The sequence below is a fragment of the Hemicordylus capensis genome, chromosome 4 (genome assembly GCF_027244095.1).
Source record: "Hemicordylus capensis ecotype Gifberg chromosome 4, rHemCap1.1.pri, whole genome shotgun sequence".
NCBI lineage: Eukaryota > Metazoa > Chordata > Lepidosauria > Squamata > Cordylidae > Hemicordylus > Hemicordylus capensis.
The window spans coordinates 209,437,441-209,461,034 of record NC_069660.1 but is presented as its reverse complement, the minus strand read 5'-3'; the positions used below and the strand labels follow the sequence as shown (position 1 = coordinate 209,461,034).

The following is a 23,594-nucleotide window of genomic DNA, read 5'->3' as shown; positions in this document are numbered from 1 at the left end:
CAGCCATCCCCAAGTAGATCTCTTCGCATCTCACTCCAACCATCTCCTGCCTGGCTTCTTCATGAGGTTTCATTCTCCTCAGGTGGAAGCAACGGATGCCCTGAATTCGCCATGGCCAAACACTCTCCTCTACCTCTTTCATCCCACGGCCATAATCACTAAGGTACTCAGGAAGCGGAAATGATTTTCATTGCACCTCATTGGCCTTGCAGACCATGGTTTCCCAACCTACCTGATCTGTCAGTAAGCCCCCCCGTGGCACCTACCCACTTGTCCAGACCTCCTTCAACAAGGCCATCTTCTCCATCCCGACCCCGGATGGGTACAACTCTTTGCCTGGAAATTGAGCGCTTGAGGCTAGCTGCCCAGGGCTATTCCAAACCTGTCCAAAATACAATTCTGCCCTCTCGTAGACAGTCCACCAACAGGGTTTACCAAGCAACTTGGGCAGCCTTCCTACACTGGTCACACGCCAATTGCAAAGACCCGTTGTCTGCCAGCATTACAGAAGGCATTGTCTCGCCTTCCTACAGGCCGGCTTGGACCTATGTATCCTATTTAGTACCTTGAGGCAACCAGCTTCGGCCCTCGCATCTACTGACATGGGTTCATCCTCCCTTCACCCACATATCTCTAGGTTCCTCAGAGGGGCCACCAACATAGCACCACCTCCTCTCCAACGTTTTCCCTCATGGAACCTTAACAAAGTTCTGAACGTTCTAGCCAGATCTCCCTTTGAACCCCTTTCTTCCATCCCCCTGAAGGCCTTAACCTTCAAGGTCCTTTTCCTCGTGGCCATTAACGTCGGCCCGCAGGGTGTCTGAACTAAATGCCATATCTGTACATAGAGAACTCTGTATTTTCCAGTCTGACTCTGTTAACCTTAGGCTTGACCCTACTTTCCTCCCTAAGGTCAACACCACCTTCCATAGGTCCCAGGATGTCATCCTGCCTTCTTTTTGCCCTTCCCCATCCCATCCCAGGGAAAAACTCTGGCATAAGTTGGACGTTTGTAGGGCATTGCACATCTAAATTTGATGCACCAAAGACATTCACAAGTCAGACTCCCTCTTTGTTTCTTTTCATCTGTCCATTCTGGGCAACAAGGTATCCAAGGCCACTCTTACCAGTTGGATCAAGTTTTGCATTCTCCTAGCCTAAACGTCACTTAATCTCCCTCCCCCTGGAGGTATAACCACTCATTCCACCAGGAGCGCAGCCACCTCCGCAGCCTTTTCTGCACACACACCACTTCCGGAAGTTTGCTAGCTTGCTAGCTTGCTACTTGGTCTTGGATTACTCACTTCATTCACCACTACAAGATTTCCTCCTTCTCTTCTCGCTAGGCTGCCTTCGGCCGCACAGTCCTCCAACAGGTGGTCTAATATAGCCTTCCTTCCCTTTCTTCTTCTCTCTGCTTGGGCAAGTCCCTATCTGTTGAGCTCCAACACAGGTAAAAAAAGGAACATTGGCTTACTTGTGAAGGGTTCTTTTTCCCTTTGTTAGGAGCTCATCAGCCCCATCCAGATGTATGACCTTCCTTTGGGTTTTTTCTACAGGAGGGAATAGTCGTACAGACATTCAGTTGATTGCCTTTTGACGGAGGAGACTGCTCTCAAGGTTACAGATGCTACGCTATCCTGTCTGCCCATATTCTCTTCCACAGATTGTTCTCGATTCTATGCTGTCTGTTTCTTACCATGTACTCTAGCTATTTACTTCATACAGATGCTTCCAACTCGGATCAGCTCTCTCCACTTGACATTCCTCACTGTTCGCAACAGCCCCAGAACTGGGGTTGGGAGGTGGCTTACAGCAGAAAATTATGTCACATGATCCAGTTCTTTCTCAAGCATGCTTAGTACACAACCTATCTGATGAGCTCCTAACACAGGGAAGAAGAACTCTTCACTGTAAGCCAATGTTGCTTTTTGGGGTAGCAGAGTAATTGAACTGAAATATTTTTATGGGTGAGCGGGATCAATAACACAAGTTCACTTTGCAATCTTTATAATTAATCCTTGCAAACGTGCCCGTGGGGATACGTCTGGCACCCAGCGGATTGGCTGGGTGGCGGAGGCGCTGGATTGGCTGGGTGGTGGGAGGCTATTGAGCTGCTGTCAGGGGAAATGGTGGCCGCTACAGCGTTGAGGAGGAGGTGGCAGTGGCCTGCATGCCCTCTGGGGTCAGGAGGCGGCTGGGCCACCAGGAAGAGGGAATGGAGAAACCAGCAGGAAAAACCTTGGTGGGGGGAGAGAAGCGGGCTGGGCGGGTGGGCATCAGAGACGCCCACCAGAAGACAGTCGGGGCGAAGGGGCTAAAGGGGGGGGAAGAGTCGAACTAGGGGCATAGATGCTATGTGCCTGGTCAGCTAGTTATTTGTATTTCAAAACCTGCACATACCTTTACATGGCAAGTCAACACTAGAACAAATTTAAACAATAATGTATGTAGAAATTAAAGAACTGAAAAAAGTTAAAATATACTGCTTTTTAGCATTCACAAAAACATTTTGATTATTTATAAACTCTTTTTTTCAGTTAAAACAATCTCAAAATGGTTTACATGGAAAAAGAATAATAAGTTGGCTCCCAGGCACAAAAGGACTCACAATCTAAAAGGAAATACAAAGTAGACACCAGCAACAGCCACTAGAAGGACATTGTGCTGGGGATGAATAAGAAAAGTTGCTCTTCCCCTGCTAAATATAAGATAATCATCACTTTGAAAGGTGCCTTTGCTCAGTTAAGTTGTTGTTGGTCTCACTTCAACACTGTGATGTGGGGTGGAAATTTTATGTGAAAAAATTTAATGCAAAATTTCCCCTATTGCCCCTTAAAAAGTGATGTGGGGAGGAAATCACTCTGATGCTTTCCCACCTCCAAATTATTGGAAATGTGTCTTTTTCTATATTGAGATTTTAGAGTTACCAAATTGGACTAAGGCTGTAAATTGAACTAATTTCTAAGTCATTGAAAATTGGCTTTACTTACTAGCCAGCCTCTCTTTGTGCTTGTCACAATGCACACATCCAAAGTCCTCTGGTACATGTAGAGGGCTTTGAGAAGAAGCAGGAATTTTTTCTTGCCCTATGGTATGAAGAAGGTAATCTAGTCCACTTGTAGGGATATTGAAAGGAAAGTAGACAGATTAGTTCTTAGCAGAATTTTCTTGTTAATGTTTCTATTGGGCGAGTTGTATGGTATGATCTAAAAAGATTATTTGATGATTGCAATTAAAGCTCTTAGCTGATATCCAGATTAATACTGTGTTGGTGCTAGGGGAGAGGTGTGATTTTTGCCAGTCCCCCTTTCCTTCTGAAACTTGCTGTGCTTCCTGAAAATGTGCCCTGAAGGTCATACATACACACACCTTTTAATCCCAGTACCTCGTTAATCTGGATATCAACCTTTGTAGGCAAAGTTCAACATTATGAAAATAACTTTGTCAAATTTTAATTTTATGCAACATTTTTAACTTTCCCATTTACCTTGCTTTTAGGTTCTAGCTTGCTAGTTGCTGCCCAAGATGCCACAGAAGATGAGGAAGCAATAGAAGATACAGTAGTTGAAGATGAAGATGACGAAGCAGAAGTTGAAGAAGATGAACCCACAGAACTGGTACAAAGCTATATTTGTTTCTGTTCCTGACATTAATGTTGTCCAGCACCACCTTTTAAAAAGATGTCTCCTGCCCAAGATACTCAGTTCATCATAGTGAGCTCCCACAAATCAAGAAAATGTGTGGACTGCCCCAGCTACAACATAATAATGACAGATATTTCAGCTAGTAAAGAAACAAGAAGCTGCACTGAGTGCTGAGCAGCATGGGTGGGTGTGGGAAGAGATGCACACCACTATATTGGAAGTTTGACTCCAATATACCAGGAATATTGGACTGGTTGGAATGATCTTCCAGCCCATTATGAGAAAGATGGGGTGGATAGAGTCTCTCACTTGAAAAAATCTTTGACTATGATTCATTTCATTTCTTTTCATTTCTATACTGTCCCATCCAAAAGGCTCTGGGCGGTGTACAAGAAGTTAAAAAAAGGCAAAACCATTTAAAACAAGCTACTGAGACAATGTAAAAACAAATTTAAAACAATTCATAATAATTTAAAATCAATTAAAATACTTTAAAACAACTTAAAAACCTTGGAAGGCTAGGCCAAACAAGTCTTTAGGGCTCTTTTGAAAGCCAACAAGTCCAAACTATGGATATCTGCTGGCAGTGCATTCCACAGACCAGGAGCAGCTACAGAGAAGGCCTGGTTCTGAATCGCCACAAGATGTGCTGGTGGTAACTGGAGGTGGACCTCTCCAGATGTCAGCAAGCAATAGGGATCATACAAATGAAGGCGCTCTCTAAGGTAACCTGGACCTAAGCTGTTCAGGGCTTTAAAGGTAATAACCAGCACTTTGTATTTTGCCCAGAAACATATGGGCAGCCAATGCAACTGCTTGGAAACAGGCATAATATGGGGTCTCCGGGTTACCCTAGAGACCAGTCTGGCTCCCGCATTTTGGACTAACTGAAGTTTCTGAACTACGTACAAAGGCAGCCCCACATAGACCGCATTGCAATAGTCCAACCTGGACCAGCTGATGCACCAGTTTTGTGATCGTTCTCGTCAAGGAATGGACGCAGTTGTTGAATCAACCTAAGTTGATATAAAGCACTACTGGCCATAACCTGCACCTGGGATACCAGGGAGAGGGCTGGATCCAAGAGCAGTCTCAGGTTGCATACCTGTTCCTTCTGGGGAAGTGTAACCCCATCCAGCACAGGAAGATCTAGATCATCCCTCAAATTCTGATCTTCTAAAATGAGCACCTCTGCCTTGCTTCAATTTGTTGTCCCTCATCCAGCCCATTACTGCCTGTAGGCAGGCGTTTAGGGAGTAAATGTCATTTCATGATGATGATGATGATAAGGAGAAATAGATGTGGGTGTCATCAGCATACTGATAACGCGCTGCACCAAATCTTCTGACCTCACCCAGTGATTTCATGTAGATGTTAAAAAGCATTGGTGACAAAATAGAGACCTTCAGGGACTCCATATAATAGCTCCCATTTTGAAGAGCAACCTTCACCAAGCTCCATCATCTGGAATCTGCCTGAGAGATAGGAGCGGAACCACTGCAAAGCAGTGCCTCCTATCCCTAACTCCCCCATGCGATCCAGAAGGATACCATGGTTGATGCTATCGAACACTGCCAAGAGATCCAAAAGAACCAAGAGAGTCACACTCCCTCTGTCGATTCCCTGGTTAAGGTCATCCATCAAGCTGACAAAGGCCATCTTAACCCTATAGCCTGCTCTAAAGCCAGTTTGAAATGGGTCTAGATAACTGGTTTTCTCCAAAACTGCCTGGAGCTGCTTAGCCAGCAATCTCTCAATCACCTTGCTCAACCAAGGGATATTGGTGTCTGGCCTATAACAAATATTTAGGTTACAATCCTAAGACTCACCTCTAAAGGTCTGCCTCCTCTAGTATGGGTTTCTGTATAGTACAGTAAAACCCCCAAGGGGCTATGTTCCCACAAAAGGCCAGCTTATACAAGCATATGCTGTGGCTACATTCTGCAATCTTGCTGCTAACTGGTATGCTATTGATTCAGCCAGTAGCAATACCAGTTACTGGGAGATTTATAGATTTACTAGTGGGCCCGGGCACAGAGCATCTGTGCCTCTAGTGCGGCCGGGCCCACCACCGCCTGCGCTGCGGCCGGGCCCGCCGCCTTACCTCTGCGGCCGGGCCCGAGAGTGCCGCCGCTGCCGCTGGACCCAAGAGTGCTGCTGCGGCCGGGCCCGGCCAGGCCCGCCGCCTCGCCTCCGCGGCCGGGCCCGCCTGGCTCCCCGGCCATGGCCGCCACTGCCGTTCTCCTGGGTGTGCTGCCAGCCAATCAGGCGCCCCCTGCAGCCCAGCCAATCAGCTGGGCTGCCGGGACGCATTTCTCCTGGGCACACCCAGGAGAATTATATAGATTTATATTTCATTTCTATACTGCTTTCAATTATGAAAAATCAAAGTGGCTTAAAGCAAGTACACCTTTGTACATAGTCTAGAAACTGCAATTGGTGCAAAATGCAGCAGCCAGGTTTCCAGGTCATCGCAAAGAGACCATATCACTCCTATATTAAAAGAACTAGACGGGCTACCAGTATGTTTCCAGACAAAATACAAAGTGCTGGTTATTGTAACCTATAAAGTCCTGAACAGTTAACACCCAGGGTATTTAAGAGAACATTGTCTTCACTATGAGCCCCAATGCCCATTGAGATAATCTAGAGAGAGGCATCTGCAGTTGCCACCAACTTGTCTGGTGGCTAATCAGGGATGGGCCTTCTGTATGGCCACCCCAAGGCTTTGGAATGTGCTCCTTGTTGAAATAAGACTTCCATATCTCTGACAGATCCTCAGAACAAATTTATTCACCCAAGCTTTTAACTAGATGATTGACTTAGGCTTGTTTTTTAAAAACGGTTTGTTTTAGTTTCAATTTGTGTAATATTCATTGTAAATCACCTGGAGACATGAGTGGTATACAAATATACTAGACTAGTATTTTGAAGCCCGTTATAATAACGGGCGCTAGCCTTTTCCTCTCCCCTTTACTGTTTTTTTTTAAAAAAATACTGACGACGACGCTGCCGCCGAAGACCCTCCCTCCCTCCCTCCCAACTTCCGAAACCACCTTACCCCTCCCGTGACAGTTGAGAAAAGAAAGACCTAAATTGAAGAGGGAGAGAGGAGCTTGCAAGCAGTGCTCCTCCCTCTGCAAAGCCTCTTTCCGAACTGGCGCTTGGGGCGGAAAGGACGCCTCTTGCATCCTTTCGGCCCCAAGCGCCAGTTCGGGCAGAGCCTTTGCAGAGGGAGGAGCACTGCTTGCGAGCTCCTCTCTCCCTCTTCAATTTAGGTCTTTCTTTTTTTAACTGTCACGGGAGGGGTAAGGTGGTTTCGGAAGTTGGGAGGGAGGGAGGGTGGGACTTCGGCGGCGGCAGCATTTTTACTTTTACTTTTCTTCGGCCGCCACCCACCGCGGCCCGTGTCTCCGGCCGGGCCGGCCACCCAGGGCTCCGGCGGGCCCGCCACCCACCACCACCGCGGCTCCAGCAGGCCCGCCGCCCGCGGCTCCGGCCGGGCCCTCCGCTGCCCGGGGCCTCTCCCTTGTCGCCGCGGCGTGTCCTCTGGCCAAGGCGGTGGCGGCCAGTGTCACCCGGCGCCGCTCACCCGGCTTCTTCGGGGTGGCCGCTTCTGGCCGCCCAAGATGGCCACCGGGTGCCGGTGGTCGTGTCTCCCTTGCTCTGTTCTGCGCATGCGCTCTGCGCATGCGCAGAACAGGCCAGGGAGGCACGGACACACGCTTGGTGTCCGTCCACGGACGGACACCAAGTGTTTTATTATAGAGGATAGATAGTACACAATCAGTATATTAGGACAATTACATAAAAGGGTCTGAAGCAACATAATAAAACGTCTTCCAGAATATGAAGACATCTCTGCCATGTGTCTGAAGACTGAAAAGGAGAGAACCTGCTTGATTACCCAAGGGAGAAAGGGCATTCCCCTATTGTAGTGCTGCCACCAAGAAGGCTCTGTGTCTGGTGCCTAACAAATGGAGCTCAGTTAAGGGTGAGTCAGAGGATGAAGTGCAGGGAGAAAATTGTCTCAGCAGCAAAAGGCTGGTCTCATGTACAATATCCCTGCCAAGGCCACAGATTCTGTTCTGGCCTTTGTACTCTTCAAATTCTACTTGACTTGGTGCCCCTAAACCGCTGGGAGAGATCATCAGGAGATTTGGTGCAAGGTGTTATCTGTATGCTGATGACGCCCAAATCTGTTTCTCCATGTCAACATCATCAGGAGAAGGCATAACCTCCCTATATTTCGAAAAATATGGTGTTTAACAAAGTTAGTAACCTGATGGATGTATATGATACCTGATTATCCCTGGGAAGAGTGTGTATTTACACATGTATGAACATGCATATGGTCTAGTTATTTGGGTGAGGAGGCAATCAGCAGGAGGGTAAATGAAAACCAAAAATACACATAATCCAAACCTTAAAGTCATGAACTAATCTGAGCTGCAAGTCAAATAAAAACCAGAATTGAATTATTAATTTAATTTGCACATGAAAGCAAAACCAAAACTCAAGCTGGGATTGCATGAAAATTCAATGTACCTAACCCCCACCCCCCGCCCCACTTTAAATATTTCAGTTCTTCTATTCCGGGTATTGAAAAACATTGGAGACATTTATACAACACCATATAACTAACAAAATTATTTCTTGTTCACTCAGTCAGACAGGTGTTATTGACTGGTTTGTTTTATCCAGACATCAAGTCCTTCCCAAGGACCTGGGAATGCCAGAATTTTATCATCAATACTGTTGGTTATTATAGATATTGTCGCAAAATATAGGCTGTTCCCAGTAAAGTTGCTTTTGGTAATTGGCTGATGGTGATTTCTGTGGCCCCTATGGTGTTGAGGTGCTCTTCAAGGTCTTTTGGAATTGCACCTAGGGTGCCAATTACCACTGGGATTATTTTGGTCTTTTTTTGCCACAGCCTTTCAATTTCAATTTGTAGATCTTTGTATTTTGTGATTTTCTCTATTTCTTTTTCTTCTATTCTGCTATCCCCTGGTATTGCTATGTCAATTATTTTGACTTGTTTTTCTTTCTTCTCAACTACAGTTATATCTGGTGTATTGTGTGGCAGATGTTTGTCTGTTTGTAGTTGGAAGTCCCATAATATTTTTCTACAACTTTTTCAATTGTATGGTCCCACCCATTTTTGGCTACAGGTAGCTTGTATTTTTTGCAGATGTTCCAGTGTATCATCCCTGCTACCTTGTCATGCCTTTGTTTGTAGTCAGTCTGTGTGATCTTCTTACAACAGCTGATCAGGTGGTCCACTGTTTCATCTGCTTCTTTACAAAGGCGGCACTTGCTGTTTGTTGTGGATTTTTCAACTTTGGCTCTTATTGCATTTGTTCTTAGTGCCTGTTCTTGTGCAGCCAGTATGAAACCCTCTGTTTCTTTCTTCAAGTCGCCATTCCTAAGCCATTGCCAGGTCTTGATGATGTCTGATTTTCCACTTATATTGTGCAAATATTGGCCATGCAGTGGCTTATTTTTCCATTTTTCTGCTTGGTTCTTGACTTGTTCTTTCTTGTAGGCCTGCTTTGTTTCATTGGTGTTGAATAGTTTCTCATTATTGACTATTTTAAGTGCATCTTCTTCACTGTCCTTGATATATTCTTCAAGGCCTCTTTTCTCCTCCTCTACTGTTTGATGGACTTGCAGCATTCCTCTTCCACCTGAGCTGCGAGGGAGGTATAGCCTATCTACATCACTGTGGGGGTGCAGAGCATGATTGATGGTCATGATTTTCCTGGTCTTACGATCTAGCGTCTCTAGCTCTGCCTGGGTCCAGTCTATTATTCCTGCAGTGTATCTGATAACAGGTATAGATAGCCCAGGTGTTTATGGTGTGTATGGTGTTCCCGCCATTGAGTTTGGACTTGAGGATTTTCTTAACTCTCCTGATGTATTCACTTCCAATTTTTCTTTTAACTTCAGTGTGTGCAATGTTATCAGCCTGGAGAATGCCCAAGTATTTGTAATGTTCTTTCTTTTCCAGGTTCTTGATCTTGCTTCCATTGGGCCGTTCTATTCCTTCTGTTTTTATTTTTCCTCTGTTCATTATTAATGCAGCACACTTGTCTAGTCCAAACTCCATTGCTATATTGCTACTGAATATGCGGACAGTGTTTAGCAGTGATTTGATTTCTGACTGGGACTTTCCATACAACTTCAGATCGTCCATGTACAGCAGATGGTTTATTTTACTTGCTGTTTTAGATGTTTGGTATCCGAGGCCTGTTTTGTTTAGTATTTGTGAAAGTGGAGTCATGGCGATTACAAACAACAGAGGGGATAGTGAGTCTCCTTGGAAAATACCTCTTCTAATGCTAACCTGCCCAAGTGTCTCACCATTGATTGTTAACTGTGTACTCCACATACTCATTGCTTTTTTAATAAATATCTGAATGTTTTTGCTGACACCAGTTGTTTCTAAACAGTTTAGTATCCATGTGTGAGGCAATGAATCGAAGGCTTTCTTGTAGTCAATCCATGCAACACTTAGATTGGTTTTTCTTCTCTTGCAGTTTTCTAAAATCATTTTGTCAATCAGCAGCTGGTCTTTTGTGCCTCTGGTGTTTGGGCAATTTCCTTTCTGTTCAACTGGAAGCTGTTTGTTAGTTGCATTACTTCATCTGCTATTAAGTGTTGCATTACTTCATCTGCTATTATTCCAGTTAATAATTTGAACATGGTTGGCAGGCAGGTTATCGGTCTATAATTACTTGGAACTGCACCTTTTGCTGGGTCTTTCATGATGAGATGAGTTTTCCCAGTTGTTAGCCATTGTTCAATATCACCTCCTTGCAAAATGTGATTGAACTGTTTTGATAGTTGTTTATGAAGGCTTGTTAGGTGTTTAAGCCAAAAGCTTAAATTATTAATTAATAAGCTTAAATTATTATTATTATTATTATTATTATTATTATTATTATTATTTCTTGTTTACACAGACAGGTGTTATTGACTGGTTTGTTTTATCCAGACATCGAGTCCTTCCCAAGGACCTGGGATGGCTGATTTTTATTGTCAATTGTTATAGATATCGTCACGGAATATAGGCTGTTCCCAGTAAAGCTGCTTTTTGTAATTGGCTGATGGTGATTTCTGTGGCCCCTATGATGCTGAGGTGCTTTTCAAGGTCTTTTGGAACTGCACCCAGGGCGCCAATTACCACTGGGATTATTTTGGTATAATAATAATAAAGTATGTATGCTTAAACAGGGCCCAATTGTTTTAGCATGTTACTGTTTTCTTAAAAACCCACATTACTAAATAGTTAATGTGGTAATTATTGTATTTGGGGGAAATACTCAAATTTCATGGACGTTAGTTAATGTTTGGGAACTGAGATAGGCAAGTGTTCCCCACATTGCCCCACATTTTATAGCTGAAGTGTGGAGTATACATTGGTATTTTATCAAGCTTTTGATTCTGAATTAAACCAGGTAAGTGTTCTGTCATTTATATTGGTGCCTAACTAGCTAATCTGATACTATGGTTCAGAAACATTTGATAGATTCTAGGCTGTATTTTTGTAAAATGTAGCTACCAGCACCAAAAAAATCTCAGACTGCGATTGCTCCTTGAAAGTTCATGCTATTTGTTAGAAATTTGGATTTTTCTACCATAGCTGCTGTCACCTTGTCATGAATTGCCTCTAAACTTCTCACACCTTAGGCTTAAGTTATATCAAGAAACTGTGGGATGTGAAAAGCTCCAATCTTGAATATACTACACTATGTATTGTACTGACAATATTAAATAAGAACTTGAGAAAGTTTCTGCTAAAAAAAATAAAATTGCTTACTTATATAGCTTCTAGTACAGTATATCTAGATCATAAAGTATTTGACATCAATATAGAATTGATTACATAGAGCCTTATATGAAAAATAATTTCAAGGAGCATAGTTCTTAATTCAAAACTGTTAAGTGTTTTAAAGGTAATAATGAGCACCTTGAATTGGATCCGGGAACAAATTGGCAGCCAGTGCAGCTCTTTCAAAATAGGTGTACTATGCTCTGAGTGAGCAGTTCCAGAGAGAACACTGGCAGCTACATTCTGCATCAATGGAAGTTTCTGAATATTCTTCAAGGGCAGCCCCATGTAAAGCACATTGCAGTAATCCAGCCATCTCATGACCAAGGCATGGCTAACTATACCCAGATCTGTCTTCTCAAGAAATGGACACAGTTTGGAGCACTAGCTGAAGCTGTGCAAAGGCACCCCTGGCCACCACCTCCACCTGAGCATCCAAAAATGGAGTTGGTTCCAGAAACACCCCCAAGCTGTGCACTTGCTCTTTCAAGGGGAGTACAACCCCATCCAGAGCCAGTTATTTATTTATTATTTATTATTATTAAAACTTTTATACCGCCCTTCCAAAAGGCTCAGGGCGGTTTACATTAAAACACCTTAAAATCAGTTAATAATTAAAATAAAAATTATAAAACATAACAATGATTAACAATTAAAAACATCATAAAACTACAATTAAACAATCAAACCATTTAAAAACAAATTTTTAAAAAGCTGAGAAAGCCTGGCTGAAGAGATGTGTTTTCAGGTGTTTTCTGAAAATTGCAAGAATCACCCAATCACGATTAACTCTTCTACTGACCAGCAGCACCTCCGCCTTATCTGGATTTAATCTCAGTTTGCTAGCCCACATTCAGCCTATCACCACCTCAGGCCCCCTGATGTACCCTCAGTACATCCACTGCTTCCCTAAGATGTGATGTTGAGAAAGGTGGAGCTGAGTGTCATCTGCAAATTGATGACACTTCAGTCCAAACCTCCTGATGATCTCTCCCAGCAGTTTCGTGTAGATAAAACAGCATGGGGGACAATACTGAGCCTTGCGGGACCCCAGAGGCCAAGGAGATGAGCAGAAGTCCCCCAGCACCACCTTCTGGAACCTCTCTCCAAGAAAGAACCAGAATCACTCCAATGCAACCCCCCCAACCCTATACCTGAGAGGTGGTCCAGAAGGGTGCCATGGTCGATGGTATTGCATGCTGCTGAGAAGTCCAACAGAACCAACAGGGACAAACTCCTCCTGTCTAGATCCTGGAGTAGGTCATCCAGCAGGGTGACCAGGGCAGTTTTAGTCCCAAACCCAGGGTAAAAGGCAGATTGAAAACGGTCTAGATAATCTGTATCATCCAATATACTCTTGAATAATAACATTCTTCATGACCAAGCAGAAATCATAACTTAAAGAAGTACATCAGCATTCAGATCCTTCTCTTAATAATAATTAAAAAAGCTAGCTGGCATGTATATTTGAAGAACAACTTGATAGCTACTACATCTTGAAAACATCCTAAACACAAGGATGAAGTTTCAGGTGAAAAGGTTACTGGTAAGCAAGTCATCATTTTCTTAGCTAGAGCTGAATCAAATGACTAAAGGAAAGAAGAGGTTATTTTATTCTTAATATCCCTGACAGTCTGTTCTAATTTTCTTTTCCAATTGCTGCTTTACTAGTAACATTAAGTGCATCTGTTTGGAAATTCTTTTATGTGGAAATCCACAATAGTGATCTTGCAAATGTTTGGATATTCATTGCTTCACTGTTCCTCATAGGCTTTTCAAAAACATTCTCTTGTATTAGACAGAAGAGAGAGAGGAAGAAGACCTATCAGGAGAGCCCAAAGCATCGCCTAGTGCTGATACGACCATCTTATTTGTGAAAGGAGAAGGTAAAACATGGTTGCATTCTATATTGGGCCAGCACAATTTGTCTTATTTAGTTTCATAATTATACACTTTTAAAAGCACAGTATTTTGCAAGTTTGTTGTGCACAAAGTCTCATATTTACTTTATTTCTAATTTATTTCTCTAGATTTTCCAGCAAATAACATTGTGAAGTTTTTAGTTGGTTTTACCAACAAGGGTACAGAAGATTTCATTGTGGAGTCACTAGATGCTTCATTCCGGTACCCTCAAGACTACCAGTTTTTCATTCAGAATTTCACTGCTCTTCCTCTGAACACAGTTGTTCCACCACAGAGACAAGCCACATTTGAATATTCTTTCATTCCTGCAGAGCCTATGGGTGGTCGCCCCTTTGGACTAGTTATCAATTTAAATTACAAAGACCAAAATGTGAGTGGTGGTCAGGATTTGGCTACTTTTTAATCTGTGTGAAGCTTTGCATTTGTTGAAATTAGGGATGTGCACGAACCTGCTCTGAAGCTCTTTTATGGGCCTCCAAACAGGTTCGAACACTGGCTGGTTTGAACGTTCAGTGGTGGTGGGGGGTCACTTACCCCTTTCCCCCGCTGGTGCTCGATTCCTGTAAAATCCCTTGGGGCGGCAGCATACCTCCCTGCCACCCCTTCCCCTCTTTGGCCGGAAGTGCCCAAAAGTACCTGGCGTGTGTGCGCGTCCACATCAGATTGGCTTGCATGTGATCACAGCGCATGCACACCCAGTACTTCTGGCCACTTCCAGCCAAAGAGGGGAAGGGGCAGTAGGGAGGTATGCTGCCGCCCTGAAAGATTTTACAGGAACCAAGCGCTGGCGGGGAGAAAGTAGGGGGAGGGGTGTGCACCCTCCCCTGCCCTTAAAGTCCAACCCTACTCATTCGAACCACCCCCGCCCGGTTCTGAGCCCATGCCTAGCTGAGATACCCAGAAGCATGCAAATAATGCTTGCCAAATTGCTTCTCCTTCCCAGCGCTTGGATAACTATTCTGCAAAGTTTGTTCTGTAGCTCTATTCCTATATGATCTTCTGAGGTTTGAGAGGGGTGGTTTTGGTATGAAGAAGGAAATTATAGCTGGGGCTTGTGCTTCTGAGCTGGTTTGAATGGTTGCAGTGTTGTGGACAAGGCAGATACTGGCAACAAGGGAGCAATGAATCTTCAAAACTCAGTTTTGATGGTTGTTTTCTAATGATGTCCCGAAACTTCCATAGTTTGTGCCAATAGACGGGTCTTGTTTTGTTTGGATCAGGTCTGAGCTTTGTGGACCAGGGCATGGGATACAATCAGAGCAACCTTCTTTCATGGCTTGTGCCTTCCCCCACCCCCCAAGCAAAGGTAGAAAGCAGCTTATAGAATTGTCAGTTTACTGGTTGTGTCTATAAGCTCTATGCCATTATACATAACTGTCATCGATCTTGGTTTCAAGGCACATTCCTCCACTTTCAGTGGATGCTATTCCATCTCAGGTGTGCACAATATTCACTTCTAGTGAAACCTTTAACATGGATTGTGATATCTAGGCCTGTGGGCTGATAAATGCTGTTAACTGTGATCAGCAGCATTAATGGTAATTGTGGGCAGGAATGGAGAAGAACTGGAGGCTGGGTAGGATAAGCAGTTTATCCCTGGAGGCTTATAGTAACGGTGGTGACACCTCCTGGGCAGACATCATTACTACATCCTGATAAGGTTTTTCAAAAGTTGGAGGGCCCTTTCTAATCTGAATTGTACTTATTGTATTTGAATCGGATATCTTTGGTAGGCTTTAATGTTGGTGAATATTTCATTTTAGGGGAACTTCTTCCAGGATGCTGTGTTCAACCAGACAGTTACAATTATTGAAAAAGAAGATGGATTAGATGGTGAAACGTAAGATTAATTCAGATTCTCTACTTGCTGACTTAAAGTAATAATTCATCACTACTTCATAGTGCTATGAAAGAGGAAGGTGGTGTGTTTGTTCTTGGCATACAGTTGCATTAGCCACACCTTGATAAAAAAAAAGATTCCAAGCTTAGCAATAGTTGAGCCTATTTTCAGTTTCCTTTAGCACTAAAATTGTAAGAGGAAGAATCAACATGCTGGTCGCCACTGGAGAACCGTAAGTGGATCATCCTGTGTAGAGAGATTAAGCAAACTTTTGAGTTCTTCCTCCTTCCCCCCCGCCACCGAATTCTTCTATGAGTTTTGTCTCCCACACCCTTCTTAATATTTAGATGGCACTGGTGACCCTTGACTGGTTCTTGGTTAGATAATCTGGTTTCTGCTATCTGGAGGTGGCAGTATCCTTGGCAGTGTTCTATAAAATATTTTTGGGTCAATATCGATTGGACCTTTAGTATTTTCTTAAAATACCAGAGCCCTATCCACAAGTTACATTCAATGCTCCTACAGTCTGGGTACAAGTACACGTACATGCAGTGTGTGCATGTACAAGCTACTCAGACATTGTGTTGTGTTCAGTACACATACAGAAGTATACCTCCTGTTTGTATCCTGCAGTTAAAGGGGCCTGTACCCAAGTTCACTTTTGAAATGTACTGTAATTTATACAAACACTCGTATGTGTGTACAGACACCTGTATGTACGTACAGCATCATGTATGAATAGAGCTCAACTGTCTAGTTAATCTGCTAAAGGTGTTCAGTGATTATTCTTTTTAGGGGCCCTGAATTTAAGTATATTAAATTTTAGACTTCTTTCCTTTCTCAATAAGGATCTTTATGTACATGTTCCTTGCTGGGCTTGGTCTGCTTGTCATTGTTGGTCTACACCAGCTGCTAGAATCTAGGAAGGTGAGTACTGTAATATGTAAAACCAATCTTCTTTGCTAATTATAGGATACAATTCATGTTTTTTGCACTCTAGGCCTAGAAGATAGTCCAAAGACTTGTATATTGTATCAAAGTCACTGAGATTGTTCTGCATGTGGTTGACTGGGAAACTGTTCATATTGCTCTTGGCTCCTTGAGAGAAAGGTCATATATTTATATGTTCCCTTACTGAAGCAAACCTTAACCCAAGGCCATTGACATAAAGATAAAACAAGAATGCATTATAAATGTGACCTTTAAGACAGGAATTGTATAAGTGTCTGTGCAATGGTATTTTCTTTACATTAACTTCTGAAAGCTTAACCAAACAATATCATAAAGTGGCATCAGAATTTGTCTTGGTATATTATGGTGCTGAGAAACTGAGCCCTCTCAAAGATGCACATGGGATGCTGGGAAATATAGCCCTTCCCAACACTTTCCCCATAGAGCTCTGTTTCAGGGTGACTTTTGGTACATCACATTGAGGGAGCTGCTCTGCTGTGTGGAAGACCCTGCTGGGAAAAACATAGCATTGTGCAGAGGTTAGCTTGGTGGGAAATGGCCAAAGTGGCCTCACTTGAAAAATAATGAAGAATAATTCATAATCATTAGTGCCCTTCTTATAGAGAAGAAACCTTATCCATTCTCGTTATGGAATAACCTATGTTTCTGATGCTTCCAGAGAAAAAGACCAGCTCAAAAAGTAGAAATGGGAACATCAAATCAGAACGATGTTGACATGAGTTGGATTCCTCAAGAAACTTTAAATCAGATCAGTAAGTATCAATATTTTCATGGTTTGGTAGAAATGAAATTCTTATAAGCACTGTACCCAGTTAGTAAAGGAAGTAAGTTATGGGAAATCTTATTGAATAGATTGAATGGTTTATTACTGAATTGAGCTTTAATGGCATTGTCTTTTCAAAAACACTCTGATGCAAATTCATCAGAAAGTTCTTTTAGAAAGAATTCTTTTCTTGTTCCAGTAAACCCAACGCAGAACTTACTTACATCTAAAGTCGGTATTCATACAAGTCTGAAGAAGTCTGTAGTGAAACTAGTTGAATGCACCATATATTGGTTAAAATGATTGAATTTACATGTAGCATTAGATGAAGATGAAATTGTGATTGTTTGACTAGTAATATTGTTTTGGGTGGGGGTTGAAGGAACTCAAGTGGTGGGACTTTAGAAAAGGAAACTAAAGTTTGTTGGCTTCTATCTATGACTTTAAAAATTCAAATAGATATCACTAGATCTTTTAAATGCTCATATACTTCTCTAATATCTTTGCTGTCTCTTCTGTTTTGCTTTTCCTGTGGCTTCAGTGCAAAGTAGAAGAGGTGAGACAAACTTTGTTGGCTTGAGGCTTCTAATATATATTTACTTTGTGCACTAATTAAGTTCTTCCATACTACTGAACACATTCATATGTTTGGTGATTGGTATACTTCAGATAACTGCATGCGGTGTTAAAATAGCTTACCAGACCAAAGTTTTGAGGACTTAACCAATATAATCTCTATAATTTTGAAGAAAGGCTAGATTCGATCCCACTTGGTAGATTTGGGGGCAGGTAGTTTTCAGACACAAATATAATTGTCTTGTTAATGCTTGTTGGATCACTTTATATACAAGTGTGCAGGTATGTTCTCAGCTCGTCATTCCATGCTGTTCATTTGGATTGACCACTCTGCTCTGTGCAAGATAGCCATCTTTTGAGAAATGACAGAAGCATTCCTCTTGCCACCATCACATCCCACCTACTTTTGACAAAGTGTAAATAGGTTACATAGGACTTGAAATCTGGTCTAAAGTAGGGTTCTTATTTTCAGGGTAGGGAAACGCCATGGAGTCTATAGGGCCAAAAACAACAACAAAAAGGCAAGGATTTAGAAAGAGGTCTGCTGAAGTTTAATTAGTGGTGGGGTGGAATGACAACAGTATACTTTTAGCTGAGCTATCCTAAAATGTATTATAGTATCCTTCTCTTATCACATCTTTTTGCTGAGATTGTGCCAGAGTGGTGGAAAATGATACAGTCCATGGCTAGCCAAAAGCCTGGTCCTTTTCTTTAAGCAAAATCTGGTGCACACTTAAGCTGCTTGAATCCAAGGAAGTTGGTTGGTTTAATGTAGCCCAGCATTGCCCAGAATTATAGCTTTTGTTAATTTAAGCAAAATGATATGTAGGCTAAGGAATGGGCCAGGAACCAAAATGTGGTGTTGATATGTTTTATCCTAAATAATAGACTTTTAAAAAGAGAAGCATGAGATGCACTGGCTTGCAATGATGCTTCAGTTCCAAGTACTTGGCTGTTTTACTACAACTATATGTACTCCATTTCACAAGCTTTTAAGTCTCTCTTATCCCCTACACTTGTATTTCTGAACTCCATAAATAACATATCTTTGGCTCAAGACTTCTTAGGTTGCTTGCCAGAGAAATATATCTGGCAATACTCATCATGAATGGAAAAGAATTGCAATAATTATTGTCTCATTGATTCCACATTGAACTACAGGATATTTACTCTTGATGAAAAGCAACAGTTTGGCACCTAGAAAATCATGATTGAACTACTAGAGATCTCTTTAAAAAAATTTGAGATCATTGCTTATTTGAACAGTGATTTTAGTTTTTAGTACAGATGGTAAATGAGGAAAAACTAATCTATATTGTACTGAGCCTTGCTGACACTGGCTGCATTGGTGTGGTAGCATGGATAGGCTAAGGACTAAGAAGAGGTAAAGAAGGTAACAGATGGAGCTTAGCAGTAAGGAGACCGAAGGAACAGAGCAGCATAAGAAATGGACTGAGGAAAAGAACCCTTGAAGAAAGGATAGGCAGAAGATGAAGCAAGAAAAGGGGGCAGGGAATTGAAAAAAAGAATGGATTTGAGAAGGGGCCCTGTAGAAATGTGTTGGCACCTGTGGTCAAGAAGGGCTTTATGCTATAAAGGGGGGAGAGGTGGGGAAAGAACAGTTATAGGAAGACTGGTCAAGAGGACAGGATGGCTAAAGGAAATAGAACAAATTAAGCAAGAACCTGAGGAAACAATGGACAGTAAAAGTATGGAACTGAGGAATGTGTGGAATTGGAGCATAGACAGGAGGGGCTATGCAACTTGGTAAGAAGGCAATGGGGTGGCAAGGGAGGTTGGAGGCTGTAGGCCAGGGAGCCAAAGGCTTTAGAACACAAGAACAGCCCTGCTGGAAGAGGCCCAAGGCCAATCTAGTCCAGCATCCTGTTTCACAGGATGGGTCTATAGTCCACTGCACAAGAGCATTTTGCCTGTTGCACTTGTCACTGAACAAACACCGACCACCCTAGTTTGTCTTGTGGTCTTTGCCACAATATATTTTAGTTTACAGTATATAGTTTACAGTATAGTTACAGTATATAGTTTAGTTTACTCTTCTCCTGTTAAAAAGACTAGCCAAATTCAGGCAAAAGGTTGAGCCATTATTAAACCATCCTGATTTAATATCCTGGCTTCTTCAAGTTGTAGTTAGCACAAACTTGGATTTGCAGGATTTGAACAGAATGACTCATCTCCGTTTGTGTTAAACCAGGAATGGAAGTAAGGAGATTTCTCCCCTTGTCTGAAAAACTTTATTGGAAGGAAGGGAATGCACAGGATGAAGGCTCATGCTCTCGATGCTGAACCATGTTTTAATGATGGCTTAGGGTTGCATCTGCACCTGACAGCCAACATATCTACCCTTCTGGAATTTACTAACTTAACACCTGACATTATTTCTAATTAGTGAAAGCTATAGATGTTCATGTTCACAAACATATGAACTCACATTTTTAGGTTTATTTACCCTGAGCCATAGATGAAACAAAACATTTCCTTCATCCTTAGAACAATTATACAAGATGGTGCACTGTTATTCCTGTTCTACATTTGGAAACGAAAATTAAGCAAAAGCATCTTGCTGAAGGCTATGCATAGTCTGTAGGAGATCTTCAGTCAAATGGTCTCCCACTGCTTTAGGAACGCAGTCATAATAGTCTACTGTTTCCATGTATATAACCAGGAAAAGCACATGAGATGCTCTCAGATCTTATGTCTACATTTTTTTTAAGTTTTAATTAACTGATCACTTTGAGTAACTGCTGCTTTTTTCTCCCTCAGACAAAGCTTCACCAAGACGATTGCCCCGCAAAAGGGCACAGAAGAGATCAGTAGGATCTGATGAGTAAATAGTTAGTACAGTCAGCCTTTATTAACCCAGCCATCCAACCCCTTCCTCTTGTTTTTGCTTGAATTGGGAGTTGTGCTGAGAAGCCATATCAACTGAAGACAATACTATGAAACATTTGGACTTAAGGCATTTGAGTTGTGTTCAAAGAACATTGCTAAGAATGCACTTCTCTTTCCTTTTTAAGAAACTTCAGAATCATTGTGCTATCTGAAATGTGCCTTTTCATAATGCTGATCTGTCATCTGCACGCCTTTTGTGTTTGAATTTTTGTCAGAAATGCAAATGTGTCATTTCTACCCTGATTGTATCCTGTTGTACAAGGTCTTTATTCATTTTCCTACCTGTTACCCAAAAGCATTGATCTCATTCTTTGCTACATGTATGCAACTACTTTTTAGTATGCATGTTAAACCTGTCATGAAGCACTGAGATCATTCACACAATCAAAAACTGTGTTCTACCCGGGTTTGGTAGCTGTGTGTGCTCCCAATTTTTGGTTGTGTGGAAGCATGGTAGGAGGAAAGCTACCTAGGTTTTCCTCCTACCTTGCTTCCACACAACCAAAAATTGGGAGCACACACCAGCTCCCAAACCCGGGTAGAACACAGTTTTTGATGGTGTGAATGACCTCACTGAGTCGCATTTTGTGTAGCTAGTATTCTAAAGGTACAAGCAGGTGTAACTGCTTTTAGCAGTATAGTTTTTTAAAAATTTTGCTGCTGCTGTTTGACATAAAGCGCACAGTCTGAGTTCTCAGATGTTCTTGCATATGTGTCAAATAAGGGATTTCTACAGCAGCTGCATTTGTGAAGTAAGGATTTGTGCTCATTTTTGCATTTATCAATCCTTTTTTGATTGCAATATAACTGTACATCTGTATAAATTGTTAGTAGTTTGAATTTAGTCAACAGATCTGGTGATCATAGCCAGATGGGGAACTTTGGAATGCTAGTTCAAATGGTTAAAAATTAGACCTCATCTGCATAATTGTAGAGACTTACCCACCATTCGGAAACTCAATCATGGATAGAAAATCATATCAAATTTCTAAAGTAAAACTGGATACAAGGTTTGACTGTTTCATGAAGGTATCTTTGGGCAACAACTTACAAGCTGTACAGCAGAAGTGTGCTCTCTTGTTTCCATATTTGATTGTATAAAAAAGTTCTGAAATGACAGTAAAAACATAAATTAACAATTTTATTTTTTAGTTGTGTGGTGCCTTTTCCCTTATTTAAACTCCATCTTTTGTCAGCTATTTAGAGTGAAATAGTGTTCCAGCTGGGAAGTTAATTCCACTATTAACCACCAGTAGGCTTGAAATTATGAGAATGAAGGTATGTTTCATTTTTCAAACTATACTTAATACTGACCTCTGGTTGGATTAACATGGATTGTTAAAGCATACATAGTGTGTTAGTTTAATGTACTGCATCTGAAAGTAAAAGGGGAGGCTTGAAATAGAATTATAGACTGCCTTAAAAAGCCTCTTCCTTTCTCGAAAGAAAAACTTGATTCTTTGAAACCCTGCTTTGGTTGAGAAATAGTTACTTGAGGTGTTCAATTCAGCTGTCATTTTCTAATGTCTTCTTCCTTTCATCAGAAAGTGCTTAGTGCTTGATGTGTTGGGACGCATATCTGAGCCAAAGACATTAGAATTACTGCAAGAAATGTGACCACTAAGCTTGAAGTTGTATACCGTATCTGTGCTGTGTAGGGATGTGTGCAAATCTAGGCGCCAAAGGGAGTGGGAGGCGGGATCTTTAAGAAGAGAGCAGGTCCTTACCTGCTCGCCACCCCTGTATGCAGCTTCCTGCAGCAGCAGCACTCGTCCCAAGTACCTGTGTGCTGCGCTGGTACACAAATGCTGACCACGCAGGCTTGGGTGCCATTTGCGTGGTCAGCATGGTGTTGCTGACCATGCAAATGGCAGCCACGCATTTGCAGACAGCATGTGTGTGCCTATGTCGCGTGCGGGAATTTTAGATGGGTTCTGCAGCAGCAGGATGCTGCATGTGGCAGCAGTGAGCAGGTAAGGACCTGCTCTCTTCTTTCTCAAAGATCCCACTCACCGCTCCCCTCCCCGCAGCGCTGAACCGGTGCACAAACCTCAGTTCATGCACATCCCCTAGTGCTGTGGTATACTGTGCTACTTGATGATTTCTTTTGTAGAAAGGTTAACTATTTTTGATGCATGGTGTTTACGTTTGACAGTATCATTTTTGCTCTTTATTTCAGTTGACTAAACGGAATTTTGATCAGGAAGACTGTTTAATTACTATATATTAGAGAGTAAACTTGATGGTATTCCCAAAATATGCAGGAAGTGTGGCTTAAATATTCTGTTAATAAAACTTCATTTATCCATTTAAAAATTGGTTGAAACAAGTAGTCTGCCAGTGTACCCTGTCTGGCAAAGAGTGGGAATTGAGGGTAGATTTAAAGATAAGGTTGTGTATTTAATGCCTCTTGAATCTGAGGAGAATGATTGTCAGTGGCTACGCTACTAGCTGTTCACTTAAGTTGAATAAGTCTGCCTTTTGGGATTATGACTGCTATCTTATTTACATGGGGTTGTGTCTAAACTTGATAAATCTTATCATTTTTAACTGTTAGATTTTCTGAGAGTTTGTATGAGTGAACTTTGTGCCAGTTACGGTACTCAGATTTTTATTTTATTTATTTATTTACATTTTATATCCCGCTCTTCCTCCAAGGAGCCTAGAGCAGTGTACTACATACTTAAGTTTCTCGTCACAACAACCCTGTGAAGTAGATTAGGCTGAGAGAGAAGTGACTGGCCAAGAGTCACCCAGCAAGTCTCATGACTGAAGGTCCTCAGATTTAAGATACAATTGGTTCCTCAGAATGGTGTCTTATATTGAAACATCTTAACTTGGAACCTATTTTGCCATAGGTAACAGTATTATAAATGGGGATTTGGTTCCTGGACCAAGACTGGATGCCCTATTTATCTGCTGCTGTCAGCTGATGGTATGTCAATCACAGATGAGCAGACATGCAGCAGAGAAGTTGATGGTGGAGAATCCCCTTGTCACCAGGGCTGCAGCAGCTCCTCCTTTCTTTCTCACTTTTCCGTGGAGGTTTCAGAGGCAACTAGGTAGCTCATCTCCACTTCTTCTGCCTCCTGGGCACAAAGGTTAAAAAGAGAAGGGAAGATCAGG

At 42.1% G+C, this 23,594-nt stretch overlaps 1 protein-coding gene across 3 annotated transcripts in view; it reads left to right on the top strand.

Moving 5' to 3' along the window:
• The window catches only part of SSR1 (signal sequence receptor subunit 1), a 31,143-nt gene extending 9,524 nt beyond the window's left edge, over positions 1-21,619 (top strand). Inside the window, exons 1-9 of one of the 3 annotated variants that reach the window (XM_053246684.1) lie at positions 2,600-2,731; positions 3,502-3,620; positions 13,283-13,370; positions 13,515-13,777; positions 15,171-15,247; positions 16,096-16,174; positions 16,878-16,971; positions 17,524-17,538; positions 20,340-21,619. In XM_053246684.1, the coding sequence (XP_053102659.1) occupies positions 2,674-2,731; positions 3,502-3,620; positions 13,283-13,370; positions 13,515-13,777; positions 15,171-15,247; positions 16,096-16,174; positions 16,878-16,971; positions 17,524-17,538; positions 20,340-20,407 (861 nt within the window). In that variant the 5' untranslated portion in view covers positions 2,600-2,673 and the 3' untranslated portion in view covers positions 20,408-21,619. Of the gene's footprint in view, positions 1-2,599; positions 2,732-3,501; positions 3,621-13,282; positions 13,371-13,514; positions 13,778-15,170; positions 15,248-16,095; positions 16,175-16,877; positions 16,972-17,523; positions 17,539-20,339 lie in introns of those variants that run through there. The other 2 variants (XM_053246682.1, XM_053246683.1) reach the window with 2 other exon arrangements.
• Positions 21,620-23,594: the final 1,975 nt, after the last annotated feature.